The following is a 20,193-nucleotide window of genomic DNA, read 5'->3' on the forward strand; positions in this document are numbered from 1 at the left end:
TGCCCATTCGAGAAAAGTAAAGTTTGTGCTGGGGGTGGAGGGTGGGCAGAGAAAGCACAAGGAAACCTCAGGGTGGTCTGAGGCCCTCTCACCCAGGCCTACAGCCAATGCCCTGCATCCTTTCTGGGATGCTGGGGTGGGTGTTGTGGTCCGTGTCCCAAGGAGGTTCCTGAGCAGCTTTAAAACAAAACGTGTGTACAGGATGGGTGAACGTGTGCAGAGCACAGGCACTTCCCATGCCACAATTCATGCATGGTTTCTTCTTGTGACATTGCTTGCAGTCCCCACAAGGTAGCCCCACTCCTGCTGCTTCCTCTCAGGTTCCCGGTTCGGTTCCGGCGGGCGTAGTGTCTGTCTTCCCAGCCTCTCCAAGAAGCTCCCAGCCGGTGAAGACAGCCATATAAACCAACTCTGGGCGTCTGTCTCCCGACAGCCACCTCCCCACCGTCACCGCAGTCCAGGAGGCCCAGGTCCGAGTAGGCAGCCTTCTGCCAGCCCCGCTTCCCCTACGCCCTCCCCTCCCTCCGCCGCCTCCCCTGGCTTCCCCCACCTCCCACCCCTCCCCCAGTTATACGGGAGATTAGAGTTCATTAATTAAATCCGCTTCACAGATCGAACTGTAACATTATTCCAATCACATTTATCTTGCGGGCGGCGGCGGGGGATGGCAGCCTCGCTGGCAGCGCGCAGGGGAGCCTGAGCCGGCGCCGGGGACGCACGGCGCGCCGCGCTCCTCCGCCACGCCGCCACGCCGGCCCCCTATCTTCCTGCTGAGCCTCGCGGCCCGCGCGCGCCCCGGCCTCGGGAGCTCCGGCTCCTCTCCTGGCCCCTGGCCTCGCCGCGCGGCCCCCTCCGCGGTCCTCGGCCCCCGCCCCCGCCCCACACGCTCCCACGCGCGCGCGCGCACACACACTCACACTCACACACACGCACACCCGCGCGCACCCGCCAGCCAGCCGCTGGCCGCTCCATGGACCGAGTCCCCGGCCGTCCCTGAGTCCAGCCCAACCCGGGATGAGAAATTGCAAAATGGCCCGGGTCGCCAGTGTGCTGGGACTGCTGATGCTCAGCGTGGCCCTGCTGATTCTGTCGCTCATCAGCTACGTGTCCCTGAAAAAGGAGAACATCTTCACCACTCCCAAGTACGCCAACCCGGGGGCGCCCCGAATGTACATGTTCCACGCGGGGTTCCGGTAAGTGCGGGCCTCCGGCAGAGCGCCCTCGGGGGCCTGATGGAGGGGGACGCGGCGCGGGCGGGGGCGGCGGGGGTGTCCGGGCTTCTCCGAGACGCAGGGGGCGAGGGAACTGCGTGGTCCTTCTACTCCCTGCTCCGACCCCCCCACCCCACGCCGCCCCCAAGCCGGGAATCCCATGGTCGCATTTCTCGCGTTCTTCGGCACCCTTCTTCCATTTCAAAATCTCGGGGCGGGGCAGGGGGGCAGGGTGCAGGAAAGGGTGGTGGAGCGGGAGGCTGCGTGTCTTGGGGCGGCGGGAGGGGGGGGATGTCAGGCGGGGGGTGAGTGTCTGCCCCGCGCCCTGTCTGCGGACTGGGCGGCCGCGCTCTGGGCTGCCCCGGGCGGCTGGATGGCGCAGGCGCCGGCCGAGGCCCCCCTCGCTCTTCTCCGCTCCCTCTCCCCCACCTTTCTGGGACGTTCGAGCTGCTGCTCTGAGCTGCTGAGCTGCGCTCTCTCGACCCAGCCCCCTTTCTGGGATTTCGCAGTTCCCCCGCCCCCGCGGAAAGTGACCCTCCCAAGGGCCGGCTCCCCTGGGCACGGGTCTCAGCCTCCGGCGGGGCGCAGGGCCGGCCTGGGAACGCGCAACAGGGCGCAGATCCTCCGGAGTCCCCGCCCCTACCTGTGACCCCAGGAGCTCTCCCTCCAGGCCCTCCCGGGAGGCAGCCGGCAAAATGCTCGCTGCTCCTCGTGGTCCCAGCCGCGCCAACCTAAGACGCAGGGCCCAGAGCATCCCTCCGGGGCGGAGGAGCTGAGCTGGCCGGCGGCCTCTGGGGCCCCCAGCGTGGGGACTGGCAGTAAAAGCCGGCTTGGGCTCTGCGAGGGAAGAGGTTAAACCAAGAGCCACCCCAGCCTTTCCCGGGGTCTCCGCTCTGCGCTGCCCTTTTCCAAAAATCCATTTCCCCAGAGCAGCCCGGGCGCCGAGGGGCAGGCCGGCGCGGCCGCTGTCCGCGGTGCTGACTCGGGCGGGCTCCGCCGCGCCCGGGCTCCGGCTCCCGCCCCTGCGCTCCGCCAGACGGCCATTTTATGGTCGCTCCGTACCCGGGGTCTGGACAATGGAGACAGCTTTCCCGAGGCCTTGCCTCCCTGTGGGGTGTGGAGCCCTGAGAGTGGGTCAAAGGAAGGGCGGGGGGCTGGGGGCAGGATGGAGGCAGTGCGTGCGCCGCCGGCTGTCCCCTCCCCAGCCGGTAGGACTGGATGGCTACCCAGTGGGCCTAAGCTGAGGCCAGCAAGTTCGTGTGTGCTCATGCTTACCTCCAGGTCACAGTTTGCGCTGAAGTTTCTAGACCCGTCGTTTGTGCCCATTACGAAGTCTCTGACCCAGGAACTGCAAGAGAAACCTTCTAAGTGGACCTTTAATCGGACAGCGTTTTTACACCAAAGGTAGGGCAGTGAGCGGGGTGTGGGGGGGAAGATCCAAAACGTTGCTTTGGAGTTTTGGAAACCAGAAAGCAAAACTAAACTAACTAACTAAAAACCCAGAACAACACAAGACGCGCTGTGTTCTTGGCCGATGTACTTTCTTGTGAGAAGTCTACAGGATGACTGGTTTCACTGGGGGCGGGGAGACATGTCAATATCCTTCCTCCCTATCTGGGGCATAATTGAACACCATGATTTTAACACCAGAGGCAATACTGTCAGCCCCATCTATGTGTTAGTTTTGTTTTTTATAAATAGGGTTCATAGTAAAAAGACCACCCAGTGCATTTCATTACCCTGCTGAAAAAAAATTTTGTTTAATATTAAATGGTCTTTTTCCCACCAAATTCCCCGGAAAATACCATAATTCATCTCCAAATACATGCACATATTTAAGTGCAGCTTTGTCTGGGTTTTGCCGGTTTGCTTTCATTCCGCCTTTGCAGCATTAACTTTCCCATACTCTATGCCAACAGTTCTCAATCTGTGGGTCGAGACCCCTTTGGGAGTCAAGCGATCCTTTCATAGGGGTCACCTGATTCATAACAGTAGCAAAATTACAGTGATGAAGTAGCAACAAAAATGATTTTATGGCTAGGGGGGTCACCACCACATGAGGAACTGTATGAAAGGGTCGTGGCACGAGGAAGGTTGAGAGCCACTATGTTTCTTCATTCTTATGGCCCACGTCCTGGAGCATTTTAAACATGAAAGAGTTTGTTTGGGGTTTTGGTTTTTGAGGGGGTGGGGACGGAGGGAGCAGGAGAAGATGTATTCCAACTTAGGAATTCCCCTGTGTGATTTTGGTCTGCTCTTAGCAACCTGTGATAGGTCATTTAGCCCTGCTTGGTGGGATTATTTTGCTGCTAAATGGAATGTGAGCCATCTAGTGTATTCATTAGGGGAATGAATACTTCTTCTACAAACCACTGTATTTAGGGGCCTCAGGATGTGGTCACAGCACTTCGAGCTCTCGTGCCTCTCTCTTTAATTTTAACCTGCTAGTCGAATTTAAACAGGTTCAGTAGAGGTCTGTGGTGTCATGAAGACATGCCTGTTGACTTGAAAAATTAGCCTACAGTCATGTGTATCTGATTTAAGTTTTGAAATCTGGAATCTGCATAATTAGAAACTGCTTTATCAACACCATTAATGAATTCTATAAGGTCTATAATTTTATAGATCCTTTAAAAAAAGTTTGGATTTTTAAAATCCAATATCCATTTTACCGACATCCCAGAAAACATTCATGGGTAGAACACATTATCCATCTCCCCCCAAATATATTTCCAAACCAGTACAAAGTATCCTCTCCGCACGCTACCCAAATGACCATTCAGAACAGGGTCTCCTCTCCCAAATTCTGTCCACTTTGGGATCCCTTATTTGGACTTCATTCACTTTTTTACCAGTATCTTTGTAAATTTACCTTCACAACAACCTGTATTAGATATACTGGTAACTTTGGAAGTCGGGGTGAATATGTCTCTATTCCTTGAAGATTGTAGTCATTTTCAAAAGAATACAGTTCCAGTGAAAGTGATTAGATGCACCCTCATTCATACTGTATCCTAGGCAAAAGACATGAGAACCTATGTGATTCCCTAGTGTTAGGGAACTCAGCCTCAAAGTAGCATGTTATTTGTCTCTTAAACATTTTAAGCAGCTGAGACGTTAAAGGGAATGCTGACTTTTACTCAAAACTCAACATGAATGCTGCCTGGTTAGCTCTAAGTACCACCAGGCCTAACTTCCTTCTGAATTGTTAGAATAGATACGTTTTTATGATTTACAATAGTCTTCTCCAACCCAGCATTAGGCTTCTACAACTAAATTATGTTTCTATATAATCAAGCAGTAAAGTAACCCTGTTTCATTATTCAAAGGATCTTAATGAGATTATCATCTCATTTCTATTAAATATTCAACTACACCCACTATTACCATTTTCATATTTTAATAATAGATAATACTGTACTGACTCATATCTATTTGGCTCTCATTTGATACTTGATAGTCCTTGAGCATCCCAGTCCAACAGCAGGGCAGGAGCCCCTGGTTGCAAACGCTCCGTCGCTTGTGCTTGGGCGGTCCTGTGAGTTTTTCAAGGTGTGTGTAAATTGTCTCCCAGTGGTACCAACTACCTAGTGTGGCCTATGCCTCCCCTGTGACCATGGAAGGCAACTCTTCTTGTAGAACAGAAAGCCAAGGAAAGGCAACAAAAACCCTACATCACACTTTTTGCAAGTCTCCAAGGGGGCCTTCAGAACTTAACCGAAAGATCAACTCATTTCCATAGACTCTGAAACAGCCCTTCTCCCAAAGACCAGAATGTACAACCTTTCGTGGGTTCACTGTACCTAAGATGCTTCTTGTCTGAGTGAAGTGGCCACATTAAGACGTAAGGTGGAAAATCAGTTCTTTGGAATGGGATACATTTAATGAATTTCTTTTTATTTTAGGCAAGAGATCCTGCAGCATGTCGATGTAATAAAAAATTTCTCTTTGACCAAGAGTAGTGTTCGGATCGGACAACTGATGCACTATGATTATTCCAGCCATAAATATGTTTTCTCCATTAGCAATAACTTCCGGTCGCTACTTCCCGAAGTGTCGCCCATTGTGAATAAGCATTATAATATCTGTGCTGTGGTTGGAAATAGTGGGATCCTGACAGGGAGCCAGTGTGGACAAGAAATAGATAAATCCGATTTTGTTTTCCGTTGCAATTTCGCCCCTACGGAGGCCTTCCAAAAAGATGTTGGAAGGAAAACCAACCTTACCACCTTCAACCCCAGCATCTTGGAGAAATATTACAACAATCTCTTGACCATTCAGGACCGGAACAACTTTTTCCTCAGTTTAAAAAAGCTCGATGGGGTCATTCTTTGGATCCCTGCCTTTTTCTTCCACACTTCAGCCACGGTGACCAGGACATTAGTCGACTTCTTTGTGGAACACAGAGGTCAGTTGAAAGTCCAATTGGCTTGGCCGGGAAACATAATGCAACATGTCAACAGGTGTGTATGCTTCTTTGCATTTAACTCATACTCCTCCCAGATGGCAAATCAATTGTGTAATCTCAAGGGGGGGGGCAGGGGGCGGGGCAGCAAGCTTTCCAGTTATCGGGGTAGCGAACTCAGAACCGTAAGGCAAAGTCTCAACTGTTCTTTCATAAGGAATGAAAGAGCGGTTCTGGCTAAGGACTTCCATCTTCAACCCCGGGCTGGTAACCCAGTGCCAAATGGAACGACTGCTGTTTGGTCAACACCATACCTGGTCCCCTTTTGTTTAATCCCTGTCTCCTCTCTTGGAAGTTAGCCTAGTGAGTAGTTATGGAAATCACCCAATGAGCAGACTTTTGTTTTTAGTGCATAGCTATGTCCCCATGATGTAAAAGGCTAAATTAACGCAGATCAAGAGTGAGTGAGTGAGTGAGTGAGTGAGTGAGTGAGTGAGCGAGCGAGTGAGTAGAATATGCACTTGATGTAAATGTGTCCCTTTGGGGGAGATGCTTCCGTATTTTGCAGATTCCCAAGATTAGCCAACCACCTAGATAAATCAGAAATTGCATGATCTGCTGAGATCTGAGTGCAGAGCGAGGTGAAAAGTATTCCATGGGCACCTTGTGAGTGGCCTCTTGTAACCTGATGCACAGAGGTGTCAGGTTTCCGTCTTGCCTGGTGGTTGGTTCTCGGTGTCAGCTGGATGCTAGAATAACGTAGGAAACTTCAAAAAATACTTTGGCCCGGCCTCTCTTCCAAGAGATCCTGATGCAAGTGGTCTGGTGGGGCCCAGGTAGTTAGTATTTCTAACAGCTTCCCACAAGACCTCATGACACAGCCAGAAGTGTGATCCCAGACATTCTGTAAAGCCAGGTCTATTGTAGGGTGTCGTCCCACCATCTAAATGGCTTCAACTCCATTTCCCTTACACAAGTAGCCTCAATGCCCTCACACCCTATCCAGCTATTTATTATAAGGTAGCTTGTCCACTGGAATGCCTGGCAACAAGGAATCCTAAAGACTTTGACCCCTAACGTTACTCCGTAACGTACTATTCTGGTCCTGTAGTCACCTCAAGCCTTCCAAAGGGAAGGTCCTTTCATTTAGTATCTCAGAGAAGGAGGAATCCTACTCTTAAGGAGCTGTGCTTTACGATCCAAATTGGAGCTTTTTCTTTGAGAGAGAGGAAGCACAATTCTTAATTACCATATGCGTAACAAGCATATCCTGGGAACGGCTCCGTGTCCCGGGGATGTATGATCACCGTTTATAAGAGGTCCATATGGCCTGTCTCCTAAATGTAAAGATGAGAGAACTGAGGTGCTAAGAGCAAGCGTGACTAAGCCGCAGCCCCCGTGGGAATGGGGCAGAAGGAAGCCAGGCCAGAACTCGCAGCAGCCACCTGAACGCTGTAGGTCGGAGTGCTAACCCCCCTGACTGCAGCTTGTCTCTTCACCTAGAGGAGGAAAGGCCTGCCTCTTAAGGCGTGATGTGGGGAAGCGGGAGGTGCAAGTGCTTAGAAACTCTGGGAAACTGGCCTGTGTGGCAGACCTTCTGGGAGGCCCCTGGAGTTGGGCCTACTGCCCGACACCACACAGGTTTGAACCTGACACTGGTTTGATGAAAACGAAAAGGAACTAAGGCTCCCAGAAACCTGGTTCCTGAGCAAGTGAATCCCATCTGCATCACCAATGGTCACACACACACACACACAGCCTTATGTATTTGACAGTGCAGATCAGAAGGCTTCAGATTCCCATCATAGCTTAGCTTTTTTTTTTTTTGTAATTCTAAAAGTGTGTGAATATTTTTGGTAGGTCTTTTCAGGCCAAACAAGAGCTTGGGAACCCATGGTCAGGGGTTGGAAGACTAGGGGTACAGTTTTTTTGCACAAAAGGGTTTCCAAGCCAGGGAGAGAGGATTTGTTTCTGTTGGGGGAGGGAAGTGGCAAAGAAGGGGCCCGTAAACAACCACCCCACTACATCTGGTGGTCGCCTTCCACGGTGTCCCCAGTGAGTCATGGTCCCCAGTCTTGAAAAAGGCCCAGAGATAGGGCCAGTTTCAGAGGGGTGCGGCCCGCAGTCAGGAGGACCCCAGTTCCAACGGGCCTGCTCCTGACTCAGGGAGCTCCTACCACCCTCTTTAAAGTCTTACTCCTTTTCCACAATTGCATTTCCCACCGGGTTCCATGCCTCAGGTGGCCAGCCCTGCCCAGGGGTTGCTTGTGGTCCGTAAGATGGACTCACAGCGTCTGTTTCCGGAACAAATCCACCTCCCAGCCCAGTCAGAGCACCCCCTTCCCTCTGAAGCTGGAAGCCCTGACCTCTGACCCCACATGTACTTCTTGTTCCACAGGTACTGGAAAAACAAACATTTGTCGCCCAAGCGACTGAGCACAGGTATTCTTATGTACACCCTGGCATCAGCAATTTGTGAAGAGATCCACTTGTATGGATTTTGGCCTTTTGGATTTGACCCCAACACGAGGGAAGACCTTCCGTACCATTACTATGACAAGAAAGGAACCAAATTTACCACCAAGTGGCAGGAGTCCCACCAGCTGCCTGCCGAGTTTCAGCTCCTCTACCGAATGCATGGGGAAGGGCTCACCAAGCTGACTCTCTCACACTGTGCCTAAGGACTCCACTCGGAGAGTGCCAAAGGGCCCCATCCTTCCGAAAAGTGCCCCGTCCCCTTGACTAGGCTGCAGAGTAGAGCCCAGAGCAGCTCTTTCAAGGATGGCTTGCCCAGGCAGAGGACGGGCAGCGAGCCCTACTCCCTCCTCTGACTGTTTTTGAAGGGTCTTAGCAGGCTTCGCACATGGTTTAGGCAACGGTAGATAAGAGAAAGTGTTGCATTCAGAACGATGCTGCTAAGGAAACGGAAGTGTTTTCAATGTTTGTATTTCAATAATAAACTGCCTCCCCTTTCTTTTTTATCAGGATTAGGGCTGTCGTTTCCACCGCTCTGCTCAAACTGTGGCCCGGTCATCGTGGGCCTCTGGCCAATTTGGGCAGGTTCTTGGTTGTGCTGGTGGGATCAGACTTTTCAAAACTGGAACGATTTTTAGAAACCGGTTCGCTTCTCTCTCCCTCTTCCTCTCCCATTCCCCTCCTTCCCTCCTCTCTCTCCCTCTCTTTTTCTCCACTACCTTTCCTCTTGCCCCATCACCCCGGGGGCTTCATCATTCGCTTTGCTTGTGTGTTGGCATCTGTACTTGCTGTGTTTCAGGTTCTGGGTAACTTTGATGTTTCATGACAAACCGAACAAATCATGACAGGCCCCTTGTGCTGAATTTTAAAAGGAATGTCCCTTGGGAGGGTGTCAGTAGCGCCCCGCCCACCTCCCACTGCAGGGTGGTCCCTGTGCTAGATGGCAAACCTAGAGTGCATCTTTCAGAGCACACAGAAAGCAGGTGTCACTAGTGGCATGATGCCTCATGGTCCACATGCTACTGCAGCACACGGTTCTATGGCCACAGCTGTTCAGGCACCACCCGGGTGGGCTTAGTGCCTCCCTCAGTCCCCACCCAAGCACTGGGCCACCAGTCGGCTTTGATGCCCAGGAGAGAGAGAGAGGACAGGCCTGGAGTTTGGCTGTGCTCATGGAGTTGTAGTTTTGCTCAAGTGCTGGGGCCACGTTGTCCTGGGGAGCTGTTGAGAACCAGGGGGCTTAGAGCAGAAGAGGTTCAGGCTGGCCCCAGGTCAGCACCCAGGTGCCGCCACCACTGCTTGCGAACTTTTTGTTCTCCTCAGGACAACCATGCAACCTCTCTAGTCTTTCTTTCCACCGGACTCAAATCGGCACACCCACAAATGAAGCTCTTCGAAGGGAAAAGCCACGAGCCGTGGCAAGATCTGGCCCTCCGTAACTCTGGCCACTTGACGTTGTATAGTCTGCCACGAAAGAACACCTTGACCCTCCTTTCATGTGTTCCTGACTTCGGCCCACCGCTCCTGCCCCTGGCTTCTCCCTGAGCGGCGCTCTGTGCTTCCAGGGCAGCCCCAAGTCTGGCCAAGTGAACATTAAATTTTAATAAGCGTTTCTATCTCCTGTCAAATGCCAGTCGAGCACATTTGTTATCTATCTGAGTGGAGTAGCTGTTCTTTTTCCAGAAAATGCTTCTAGGTTCCTTGCACTGTTACAAACACCATCTGAAAAGAAAACAAAACAAACTCGCATTTGTTCCGTAAGCGGTTCGTGGCCCTTCCTTGGGAATGTCACTCATTCCTGGGCCTAAACCAAATGCACAAGGAAAGTGCACACCCAGGCTCCTCTGCTGCTGGTCATGGGGGAAGCGTCTCACTGATTCTCTCCAGAGAAGGAACTGAGCAGAGAAGCTGACCGAGAGTGAGCCAGACAGTAACTCACGCCAGAAAAACCATCCCAGCCCAATGCCTTACCAACCCTCGCACATCTCCCTCCCCGTCACCGCCGGTGTGTGGCAGACATCCCGACAGGTGGAAGCAGGGAATGAATAGACATTTCAAAGTGGGGGAAACTCGAAAGGAGGCTGTACCCGGACGAATTAGAGGGGAGGTACTGAAAGCATAGTTAAGTCCGGGGGTACAATGGGATGGGTGTCAAAGGCACAGCGACTTTGTTCCTCCCCTGTGCCTTCAAAGGGGACCAAGCCACGTGTTTCATGCTGTGCTCATGTGTGTGTGTGTGTGTGTGTGTGTGTGTGTGTGTGTGTGTGCGCGCGCGCGCGCGCTCTATTAAGATAGCAGATTGATAACTGCCGGAGTGTTTAGCTGGCCACTCCTGAGCACTCCGTTCCCTTGGTTATGGCAAAGTAATATTAATGCCGATATTACACCCGCCAGATTCTGACTCGGCGCGTTCATCCCATGGTTCATTCTGTTTCACTAATCGCAGACAGCTTGGACCAGGCCAGTGAAAAGCGCAAAAGATCAGAATCCCTAAATTCAGTTCATGTTCTGTGCCTGGGCCATTTCAATCTGAGCTCCCTATAATGCCAAGATGTTTGTCTTGTAAATTCAGTGGGGGGTGGAGCGGGGTGGAGAGAGGGGTGTCCAAATCTCACCACTCTCTTTCTCTCTCTTTTTTTTCCTGAGATGAACTTCTTTGTCCCTAAAGACCCCAAAGTTCATTTCAGACTCGGCTCCGTCTTCCAGTGAGTGGACGGCCCCGGCTCCCAGCCTGTGCCTTTGACCTGCTCACACTGGAACTTGGGCTGTGGAGGAAACGGTCTCGCCTTCCGAACGTGAAGAGCTCACAGGTCAGGCTCGCCCCTTGCTTGAGGAGGAACTTCCCGGAAGCTCATCCTCAGAGACCACCCTTCTCTTTTCTTGAAAATTTCTTTTAAAAAAATCCCAGCCCTCCTATAATGGTGAACCACAATTCTCCTGATATATGTTATTAAAACAAAAAACCCAAACCTGCTGCCACCCACTCCATTCAACTCAAAGTCCCCCTGCGCAGGGTGTAGGCGAAAATCCTTCTGGGTGAAGGCAGCCTGACTTGACCTCCGATGGGTCCACTGCAGAATGAAGTGAGCTATGTGGACAGGATGTATCCCGGTGTCTGACCCAAGAGAAGCGCACAGTAAATGGCAGCTTGGATGATTGTGTTTGCTCCTTTTGCCCTCGGCCTGCAGTCCAAGCAGAGATAACAGCCTCTAACCAATCACACCAGGTCTCTTGTTCTTAAAGACTGTTTCAAAGGTTAAACCTAGGTAACCCCTGGCAACAGGGCCGCTGGGTGTCTCCTGACTGCTGTGCTCCGTGCCCCGGCGCTTGCTCTCTGAGCCCCGGGTAAGTCGTCCTTTCCCCAGAGCCTTTCCTCTCCCCTTTGGGGAGGATCATGGTAGACTCTGCCTTCAGCTCCTGGAATGAATCCCACCAAGGAGTCATTCGTGTGACCCCCAACACAAAGGGCCGTTGGAGACACAGGAGGTAGCGCTGAGAAGAACCCACCAGCACACGACTGCCTGCGGACTGCTAGACTCTCGGTGGTTCTGTGGGGGGGTTCTGAGTGTCACGTGCAGACTTGTAGAACCAGGAGAGGCCAGGTTGAGTGTGATGGCAAGAATGCTTCTCGCTTCTAAAACTCTTCCCCTGACTTGGTAGCTGAAAGGTCTTTGGGTCCTCAGCCCTGTGGCTGTCTGACGTCTTTGACAGCCATGAGTGTGCTTTGTGTGGGTAGGAGTTTGTGGTTGCTACACAGTGGCTGTGGTGCTGGCTGGCTGTAACCTGGCTGTCAGGTACCTGACCTTGGGGCTACCAGCAAGGATGTGCAAAGAGAGGGCCTCCCCACCCTCCTTGTGATCAAGCCACCGGCATCCCGCTGGGTGGGGAAGTGCCTGGGCAAGCCTGTTTGGTGGGGAAACTGAAAGCTGAAAGGTATTTCTTCTGATTTGGGCAAGGCATCCTTTAGACAGGCTCAAGCCAGAGGAAGCGTGGCTGTGGGCCAAGGGAAGCAGGGTCCAAATGCTGGAATCCTAGGACACGGGAACTAGAAAAGACCCTTGAGCTGGCCTCGTCTGAATTCTTAGCTTTATAGCCATGAAAATGGGGACATGGAAAGGTTAGGTGATGGGCCCAAGATGACACGAGTCGTGAGTGGAGTTACTGGGACTCCTGTTCCGTGCTCCCTGACCTCATTAGCACCCAAGGAGGATGAGCCAGAGGAAAGTGACTTGGGTCTGGGATCCACAGGGTACATACACAAATTGCAAAGAGTAGACAGGTGGGGGAAAGACCTCCCCAAATAGGTATGTATTTTAGCTCTCATTGTCAAAGAATAAAGGGAGTCCTTGCCTGGGTACCCCACAACCCATGGTAATCCCTCCCTGAAATGCGAGAAGATTCCCTTGGTAAATCATGATTCTGGTTCATCACAATTCAGTTACTGGCGGCTCATGGGTGACAGCTGGAATCTTACCCAATATGTTCACCTTAATAAAACCTTGTTTCAGTGAAGTGCGCGCACAATTTAGACGTTGAGTGCTGCAAAGAGTGACGTGCTCCGTAGGTGTAATTTTCACCCCGGGGCCCCAGAAGGTAAGGCACCCTTGTCAATCAATGCCTTCCTTATTCAAACAGCCTTTGAATTACTGTGCTTCGTTTCCTATGCCAAGAAGATCTGTAATTGGTCGTGAATGTGTAAGAGGAGACGCGGAGCAATGTTCTGCTTCTGTCTGGATCCTTAATTCATGTTTTCCCATCATCCAAATGCTCCTAGCAAGCGTATCTGTTTAGCCTCTGCTTTTGCCTGACTGTGGGACCTGCCCTTGGGTTTAGAGAGACTTGGGCCCGTGTGTGTGGCTGAGGCCCCCAGAGAGTGCATTGAGGTGCCGGGGATTGAGCTACAATTCATCAAGGCCATCGATGAGTTGGCACCAAGGATGAGAATGACTGCTCATGCCACATAGATGGAACTCCGACTGCTCAGCCACATAGACAGAACTTTGGAATGGGAACATTTCTGAATGCCATTATTATGTGGCGGTGTTTCGTAAGATGTGTTTGTGTTGTGGTGACTTATTATTGAAGGCGTGGGTGATTATCGATGCCTGTTTTTCAAGGAATCACCTCCTCTTGTTACTGATGGCAGTCGAATCACCACGAAGACACGGTCCCAGAGAACTGACTCCACGTTAAGGTGGTGGTGGAGTTGGAGGGCTGCAAGCTGGATCCTGCACTGAGCCAACAGCAAACAAAGGTCGTGTCATAGATTTTGTCGAGATACAAGTCTTGCTCTCCACTCAAGACCTCTGGGTCAGAATGTCTGGGGATAAGTCTCACGGGACAAAGCCCTGCCGGTGATTCTGCTGTGGTCAGTATTGTGGAGCCATGTATGACAGTTTGACCGAAGTAGCTGAAAGCCTATTATTCCTCATGCAATTAATATCAGATCTGTACCTGGAAGTTATTCTGAAACGTGATGACATAGATACAGTCTTGGTGCCCCAGAACTACTATTCCCACTGATCTGACCAGCCACTAACTTGTGCATGTACTCGAATGATAAGTGGTCAACATCATCCTGGAGTACATCAGTCTGAAGGCAGTCAAAGTAAGGAGTATCGCTTTAACATCCTTCACCACAAGCCCTGCTCTTGACATTTTACTCTTCATGTTTAAAACTAAGAGACAGTCTCAGGTCACGGACTTTATCCAATGGATAGATTGAAAGACAGGGAGGTAAAATGACTTATTCAGAGTCACCTTAGAACTTAGGCCCAGGATCTTAAGTGGTCCTCCAAGAGTCTTGATCTCTGAACCTCCAGGCAATGCCCCAAATGCAAAGGTCCTCAAGCTAAAAGAGGAAATTCAAGAAGATAAAATTCTAGGACCGACTCTGTGGGAAGAGAGGTGCTGGTTGGCATTGCCTGCCTTGTACAGCCTCTCGTGAAACAGTCTTTAAGAACAAAAGCGACCTGGTTTGATTGGTTAGAGGCTGTTATCTCTGCTTGGACTGCAACCTCTCGTGGATAAATGCCACCATCCTAGCCCCACTTCTTTCAATAGACGTATATACATACAGTCTGTAATCCTCAGAGACACTAAAGGGCTCCTTTGACTTCCCTTCTCAGTGATTCTGAGACAATTTTAGCTCATTGGTGGGCTGGTACTGGAGAAGAGTGGAGTCCCAATTGGTAGCACATACCTATGTCCATAGTGTAAATACTCTCATCATAGCCAGTTTCAGGCTACCACATTGATGAAAATTTAACAATGTGTTTTCAAGAGTCTGTATGAGTTGGTTGCAGCACAACACTGCCTGCCAATTTCTGAGTCAGTGTGTGCTAAATCGAGAAGACTTGTGTTTTTGGAAGGGCTTCTAAATGATGACCCACCCCCCAAAGGGGAAGTATTTCTACCTTGGTCAAGTCTACTGATTTTGAGTAAAACGATATCTTATTGGATCCTGTAGGGCCTACTGTGTGCAAGATATTTCCTTTTCATATGAACCTCTGTGCGGTCTCTAGTCTTAGGAACTTCTCAACAGAGTGCTCAGACCTTAAGAGTTTACCAGCCATGACATCTCTGTTTTCTAAGGATGACATTTTGGGTGCCTATTCTTTCATTTAACTGTCAGCTGAAGCCAGGTTTGGTTGATTTTTTAAAATCCTCTAACCCATACCCTGCCTTCCCAGTTCTCTCGTTTCTTCCTGACCCAACACAAAATCCACAGGCATCCAAAAACAGTGCCCACAAAGGAGCTAGAGGAGAACAACATACCCATTAAGCTGACCTGGTCCCACCTGGACAGGTTCTGTGGTCCAGATGTCTCGGCTCTACCCCACAGCAGACACCCAGCCCTATATTAGGCCTAGGACCCAAATACACACTCTGCTGGGCTTTATATGCCCTCAAAAGGCTTCCTAAGGGGCAAGAATCACCACTGAACAGTGATGGTGACTAAGCCAACTCTGTAGAGGTAAGCGTTAAGTGTGCCTTGCTGTGAGCTAATCTGGACCCTGAAAATAATCTATACACACACCGTGGGCCACTGCAGCTTCCTAGGAATTGAGCAATAGACTCGCTTCTCTGTTTTCTGGCCAGTGGTTGTGAGTGAATCTCCCCCCTACTGAGTGGTTAGAAATCATAACCAGGTGGGCAAGCCACAGAGCAAGCCTTTGTTTGCAAATTGCAAGTCTTTCTGGTGGAAGTCATTCTAAACTAAAACTAAACTCACTGCCACCAGTCGATTCTGACTCGTGGTGTCCATCTTAGGTGAGCTGAATTCAGTCCTTTAGAAGATAATGCTGGGGGTGGGGATGGGAATGTGCTTAATCCCTCAGACCCAGAGAATGGCAATAGATTTTTATTCCGCATGTAATGAATCAAAATTGGATCATGAAAGGTCAAATCTATTTTCCTATCTACAGGTTCTGTAGGGCATTTCTAGACTGAAAATACTCAATTTGGACATTTATATACTCTGCTTAAAAGACAAGGCCCTGCCTTTGTTTTGAGTTCTTAACATAGAACATGAGCCTGTTTCTCTGCATTAAGTGATCTCTACTTTTGAAATGGGTCAGTCCAGGTTCGGGTGTTTTCCTGTATTCCTAATAAATTGCATTTAATAAGGGCACAACATACACCTTCACCCTTGGGCTTTTTCTCCTAATGCCAATGAGCAGAGGAGATTTGACAACTCGACCCTCTTTTATTAAGATCAAATTCACAACGAAACCAGTCTTGAGAAACCAGCCACTCCTGTGGCATTTTTAGCCAGGGAGACAAAGAAAGAAAATCGATGGCCAAAGGGAGAAGTGCTTGGTCAAGGCCTGTAAGTGGAATAAAAGTGGAGTTTTGCTGAAGAGGAAGGAGAGGTTTTCTTCTGAAAGCTGGCATCTAGAGAAGTTTTCAAGAGTGAGGACCATCTGAGCCCTTCCTCTGCAAAAGAGCAGCCTGCATAGCCATGAGCCCTGGGAGGGTTTGACGAATAGGTTGAGTTTCAATCACCAAGCGTTCGCCCTTAGGAATGAACTCTCGCAGGGTCCAGGGCAAACAATTGAGCCGTCACAAAGCAGCAGTATTTCCTCGCATAGGAACAGCCACTTGCGGTGCAACCTTAGCAGGGCTTCGCAGATCTAGACCTGATCTCAGGTCTAGAGTCTCGATCAGCGTCCCCAAGGAAGAGAGATCAAACGGGGATTCCGAAAGTAAGAAGTGACTTAGCTGCCCAGCTTGGTGACAAGAATTAGAATTTGGATCCTCCCCCCACCGCCACCGCCACTGACCAGGAGAAAGCAGCACTTTTGACGACACCACACCATGCCGCCGCCATTCGTTTGGCGGGAAACTGACAATCCCTTGTGAACGGGTATATTAGACATCAAGACAAAAGAATGTTGAAAATACATTCTCTCGCTTCCCTTGCTTTGGTTGCGCCATATTGTTTCGGCATGGTTTCAAAGAATGTTACGTCACTGTAGCCTGTGAAACAAGCAGCTGGTAATGATGGAGCCAAGAGGTCAAAGGTGGGAGATGAGTGAATGTCAGTTCTTTTTCAAATGTGCAAGAAGCATGTGTCAGGGAAAATTCATGAATGCTTCTTGTTAGTCCTATGAAGGCCACCTACCCCCCCCCTCGACCCCATCCCGTCCCCGCCCCCCCATACTTGGTGCATTTGTTTTGAGAACTGCCATTTTATGGCGAGAGGCTGGCATTGAAGGTTTCACCCATTCCCAATCACAGTGGAAGGCCTCTTGCTCTTGGGGAGAAACCGCAGCCCTTGGGAATCAGACTCATCTCTGTGAGAAACCACCTCAGCTGCCCTGAGAAACCAGCTCCGAGCAAGGTCTCTAAGGCTGCCAGGGTGGACACAGACTCGTCCCTGGGGGAAGTCAGCCCTGCAGAACTGGGGATCATGTAAATAACACCCCATCTTTCTTTCGTAGAGGTAACCGTGTGTATATCGTGACTCTAGTGTGTGAAGAAACATGCATTGATTTGCTCTGAGAACTCCCCAAACGTACATGTTAAGTGTGAATGTGCCTGCCTCATTGCCTCATGTGCCAAACACGGTATCGGATGCGTTGTTTTTAAATAAACTTTTATTGTGCATTGGAAAACACTGCTGGCTGCCTCTGTCCTTTGGAAGAGAACACACTCACACACAAACCAGCACTGGTCCAAGGAATAGACTGCGTCAACTCGCTGCCATAGAGTCAAATCCCTTTGGGTTTCGGAGGCTGCAAATCTTTAGGGGAGCACAAAGCCTCATCTTTCTCCCATGGAGTGGTTGGTGGGTTTGAACTGACGCTAGTCTGAGCAGCTCAACTCATGGCCCATTGCCATAAGCCACTAGAGAAGAGAGTGAGTAGCTCTTCCTTTTTCTCATTCTTGGTGTGTTAAGTTTTCCTGAGAAACTCCAGAAAGATTGAACGTGGCTATCTATAGCGCAAACCCAATATCGATACCCAAAAACCCTCAACTTTCCCCAGGGGTCTTATAAATACAAATCAAGCAACAAATCATAGCATTATTAATAATCATGCATTACTCCTGAATGTTACAGTCACATACTTCATTCATTTATCAATAAACTGGTGAGGGGCTAGTTTATCTCCAGAGAAGCTGGGGGCCTTGGTTTCTGTTGTACGGTAAGTGGCAAAGACAAAAGGAGAACTTAGAGGGGACTCGGGAACCTGTGCGTTTTGCCCTCCACCCCCACCATCTTTCGGCCGCTCTTCGGGCCTCATCCTCATAGAACCTTCTCTGACTGCCTTCTTCACTCTCTAGCCCCTGACTCTGGCATTTTTCTTTGTAGCATTTTCTTTCGTTGCCTAAAACGTTAGTATTTACTATTTATTTTTCATGTCTCCCACTTTACTGTAAGCTCTACCTTCTGCGAACCCCATCTTTCTCATGCTGTGGCTCTGATGCCAAGGACAGTGTTATACCCCTAGTAGAATCTCAGCCACATTTTCTGGGTGGGTAGATGGATAGAAAGATGGATGGATAGATGGAATGATGGACAATGATCACTATGGATGGATGGATGGATGGATGGAAGGATGAATGCTGATGATCATGGATTCAGTTATGCTTCCAGCTGTGTTTTACTCCCTCCCTGTATTTTGTGCTCCCCAACTGCTCTGCCTCCGTCATCATCTTAAGTAAATGATAATAAGCATTTGTTGAATGAAGGAATGAGTGAACAAGTGAATCATTCTGGGTCTTGATTGTCTCAATAGCCCACTTCAGTGTCCAGATTATTCTAGCACTCAGTGTATCAAAGTGCACCCGGTTCTTTTCTTTTGGCTGGCTGGCTGTAATCTCAAGCAAAAGAAAAACACACAAGATAAGAAAGACCTCACAGCTGATGAGATCTCATCTTCAGGAGCCACGCATGCTCCCATCGGAGTGGGCTGGCTGCAAGGACCTTTGATTCAAATCCATGTGGATAACCGTGTACAATACTGGGCGAGATATGAACAGGATGCTAAATGAGAGAAAGCAACATGCCTATCCTGAAACAGAGGAACCTTGATGGCTAGCGAGTTCCCAGTTGGGTTGGAAACCACCAGCCACTCCTTGGGAGAAAGATAAGGCTTTCTATGCCCATAAAGAGGTAACAGCCCTGGAAACCCACAGGGGCAGTTCCACCATCTCTTATAGGGCCACTATGAGTCAGCATTGGCCCGATGGCAGTGAGTTTGTATTTTGATCCTGAAAGAATTGACAAGTCTCACCAGAGAAACGGTTCAGCACTTACACGGTGCCATCTTTGATCCTGGGCAATTCCAAGGCATGTGAGAACATAGAGGGGAACGTGAAAGGGGGCTGAGAGAGGGCAGGGTGGCCGCGAGACGTACAAGTCAACCAAACCAACCTAACTCACTGGTAGCGAGTCAATGCCAACTCATAGAGACCCTATAGGACAGGGCGGAACTGCCCTGTGACTTTCCAGGACGGCCACTCTTTATAGGAGTAGAAAGACCCAGCTTTCTTCCAGGGAGCAGCTGGTAGTTTCGAACTGCTGACATTGCAGTCAGCAGCCCAACTCAAAATCACGATGCCACCAGGGCACTTTAAATTCAAGCAAAGACCATCAGAACGTAGAGGCCAAATTTAATCTGTAGGACCTGTATCTTCTGGGGAAATTTATATATATTTGCCACACTGATGACACAGGCCCCTGACCCCCCAAACACACAAAATAGTAAAGTGTTCTGATGCGAAACAAGCATTTCACCAACTTCAGCAAAACATGGACTTGACACCGAGTTTATTACAGGCGCTCTGTGCCTGAGGCTAATTAGTACAAATTACATTTTAAAAAACAGTTTGGGGTTTTTTTTTCTCCCTCAAGAAAATGCATGGCCACAGCCTGATTAAGATAAAAAAGACTAACATCCCCCTCCTCTGGCCATTAAGGGGCTGCCTGGCTCAAGGCCCAAGGGCCAGTCAGGAAGCTGGGTGTCCTGGCTCGGTTTCAGCAAGGCTCCTGTGGGTGAGGGTGAGGGTGTGGGCTTCTCCTCCAGCTCCCAGAACTCCAGGTGGCAGGTGCCAGCCTCAGCTCTGGTAGCATGTCCATTTTGAGCGTGTAATTCTTCGTGCGTAGGGTCAGCACGATGGGTATTGTTTTCAGTCCTGTGTGGTCACCTCAGATTCACAGCAGCCTTAGAACAAAACGAAATGACCCCCAGTTGGGCGCCATCTTCATGATCAATGTAGTATGTTTAGCGATGGTTTCAGCTACTGTGTCACCCAGCTCGGGATGGGTCTATCTCATCGTCATGTTATCCACCGTTATGTCCATTTCTTCGGATGGGGCTTTCCTGATGATGTGTCCACAAGAAGGGGTCGAACTCCCACCATCCCTGCCTTTAAGGAACATTCTGGTTCAGCAGCATCTGGAGGGGAGTAGTGGGGGGGGATGGAGGGTGAGGGCTGCACCTGATGACACCACCAGAGGGGGTGACACCAAATGGCTGTCTATACACAATGCAGGAATTGTGCCCGGTCTGCCCCCCACCCCCACCCCCGACACACACATACACACACACACATCAAGGCGCAACACAAAGGGAGCGCAACAGAACAGCAAGG

General features: G+C 50.2%; 1 protein-coding gene across 1 annotated transcript in view; it reads left to right on the forward strand.

The window, feature by feature from the left end:
- The window catches only part of ST8SIA3 (ST8 alpha-N-acetyl-neuraminide alpha-2,8-sialyltransferase 3), a 194,091-nt gene extending 185,494 nt beyond the window's left edge, over positions 1-8,597 (forward strand). The window contains 4 exon segments of the mRNA XM_004703008.3: positions 612-1,193; positions 2,493-2,615; positions 5,117-5,674; positions 8,015-8,597. Of these exon segments, the coding sequence (XP_004703065.2) occupies positions 612-1,193; positions 2,493-2,615; positions 5,117-5,674; positions 8,015-8,297 (1,546 nt within the window). The 3' untranslated portion in view covers positions 8,298-8,597.
- Positions 8,598-20,193: the final 11,596 nt, after the last annotated feature.

Source organism: Echinops telfairi, unplaced genomic scaffold, assembly GCF_000313985.2.
Source record: "Echinops telfairi isolate 266 unplaced genomic scaffold, ASM31398v2 ScPeMD7_7400;HRSCAF=8409, whole genome shotgun sequence".
Taxonomy (NCBI): Eukaryota; Metazoa; Chordata; class Mammalia; order Afrosoricida; family Tenrecidae; genus Echinops; species Echinops telfairi.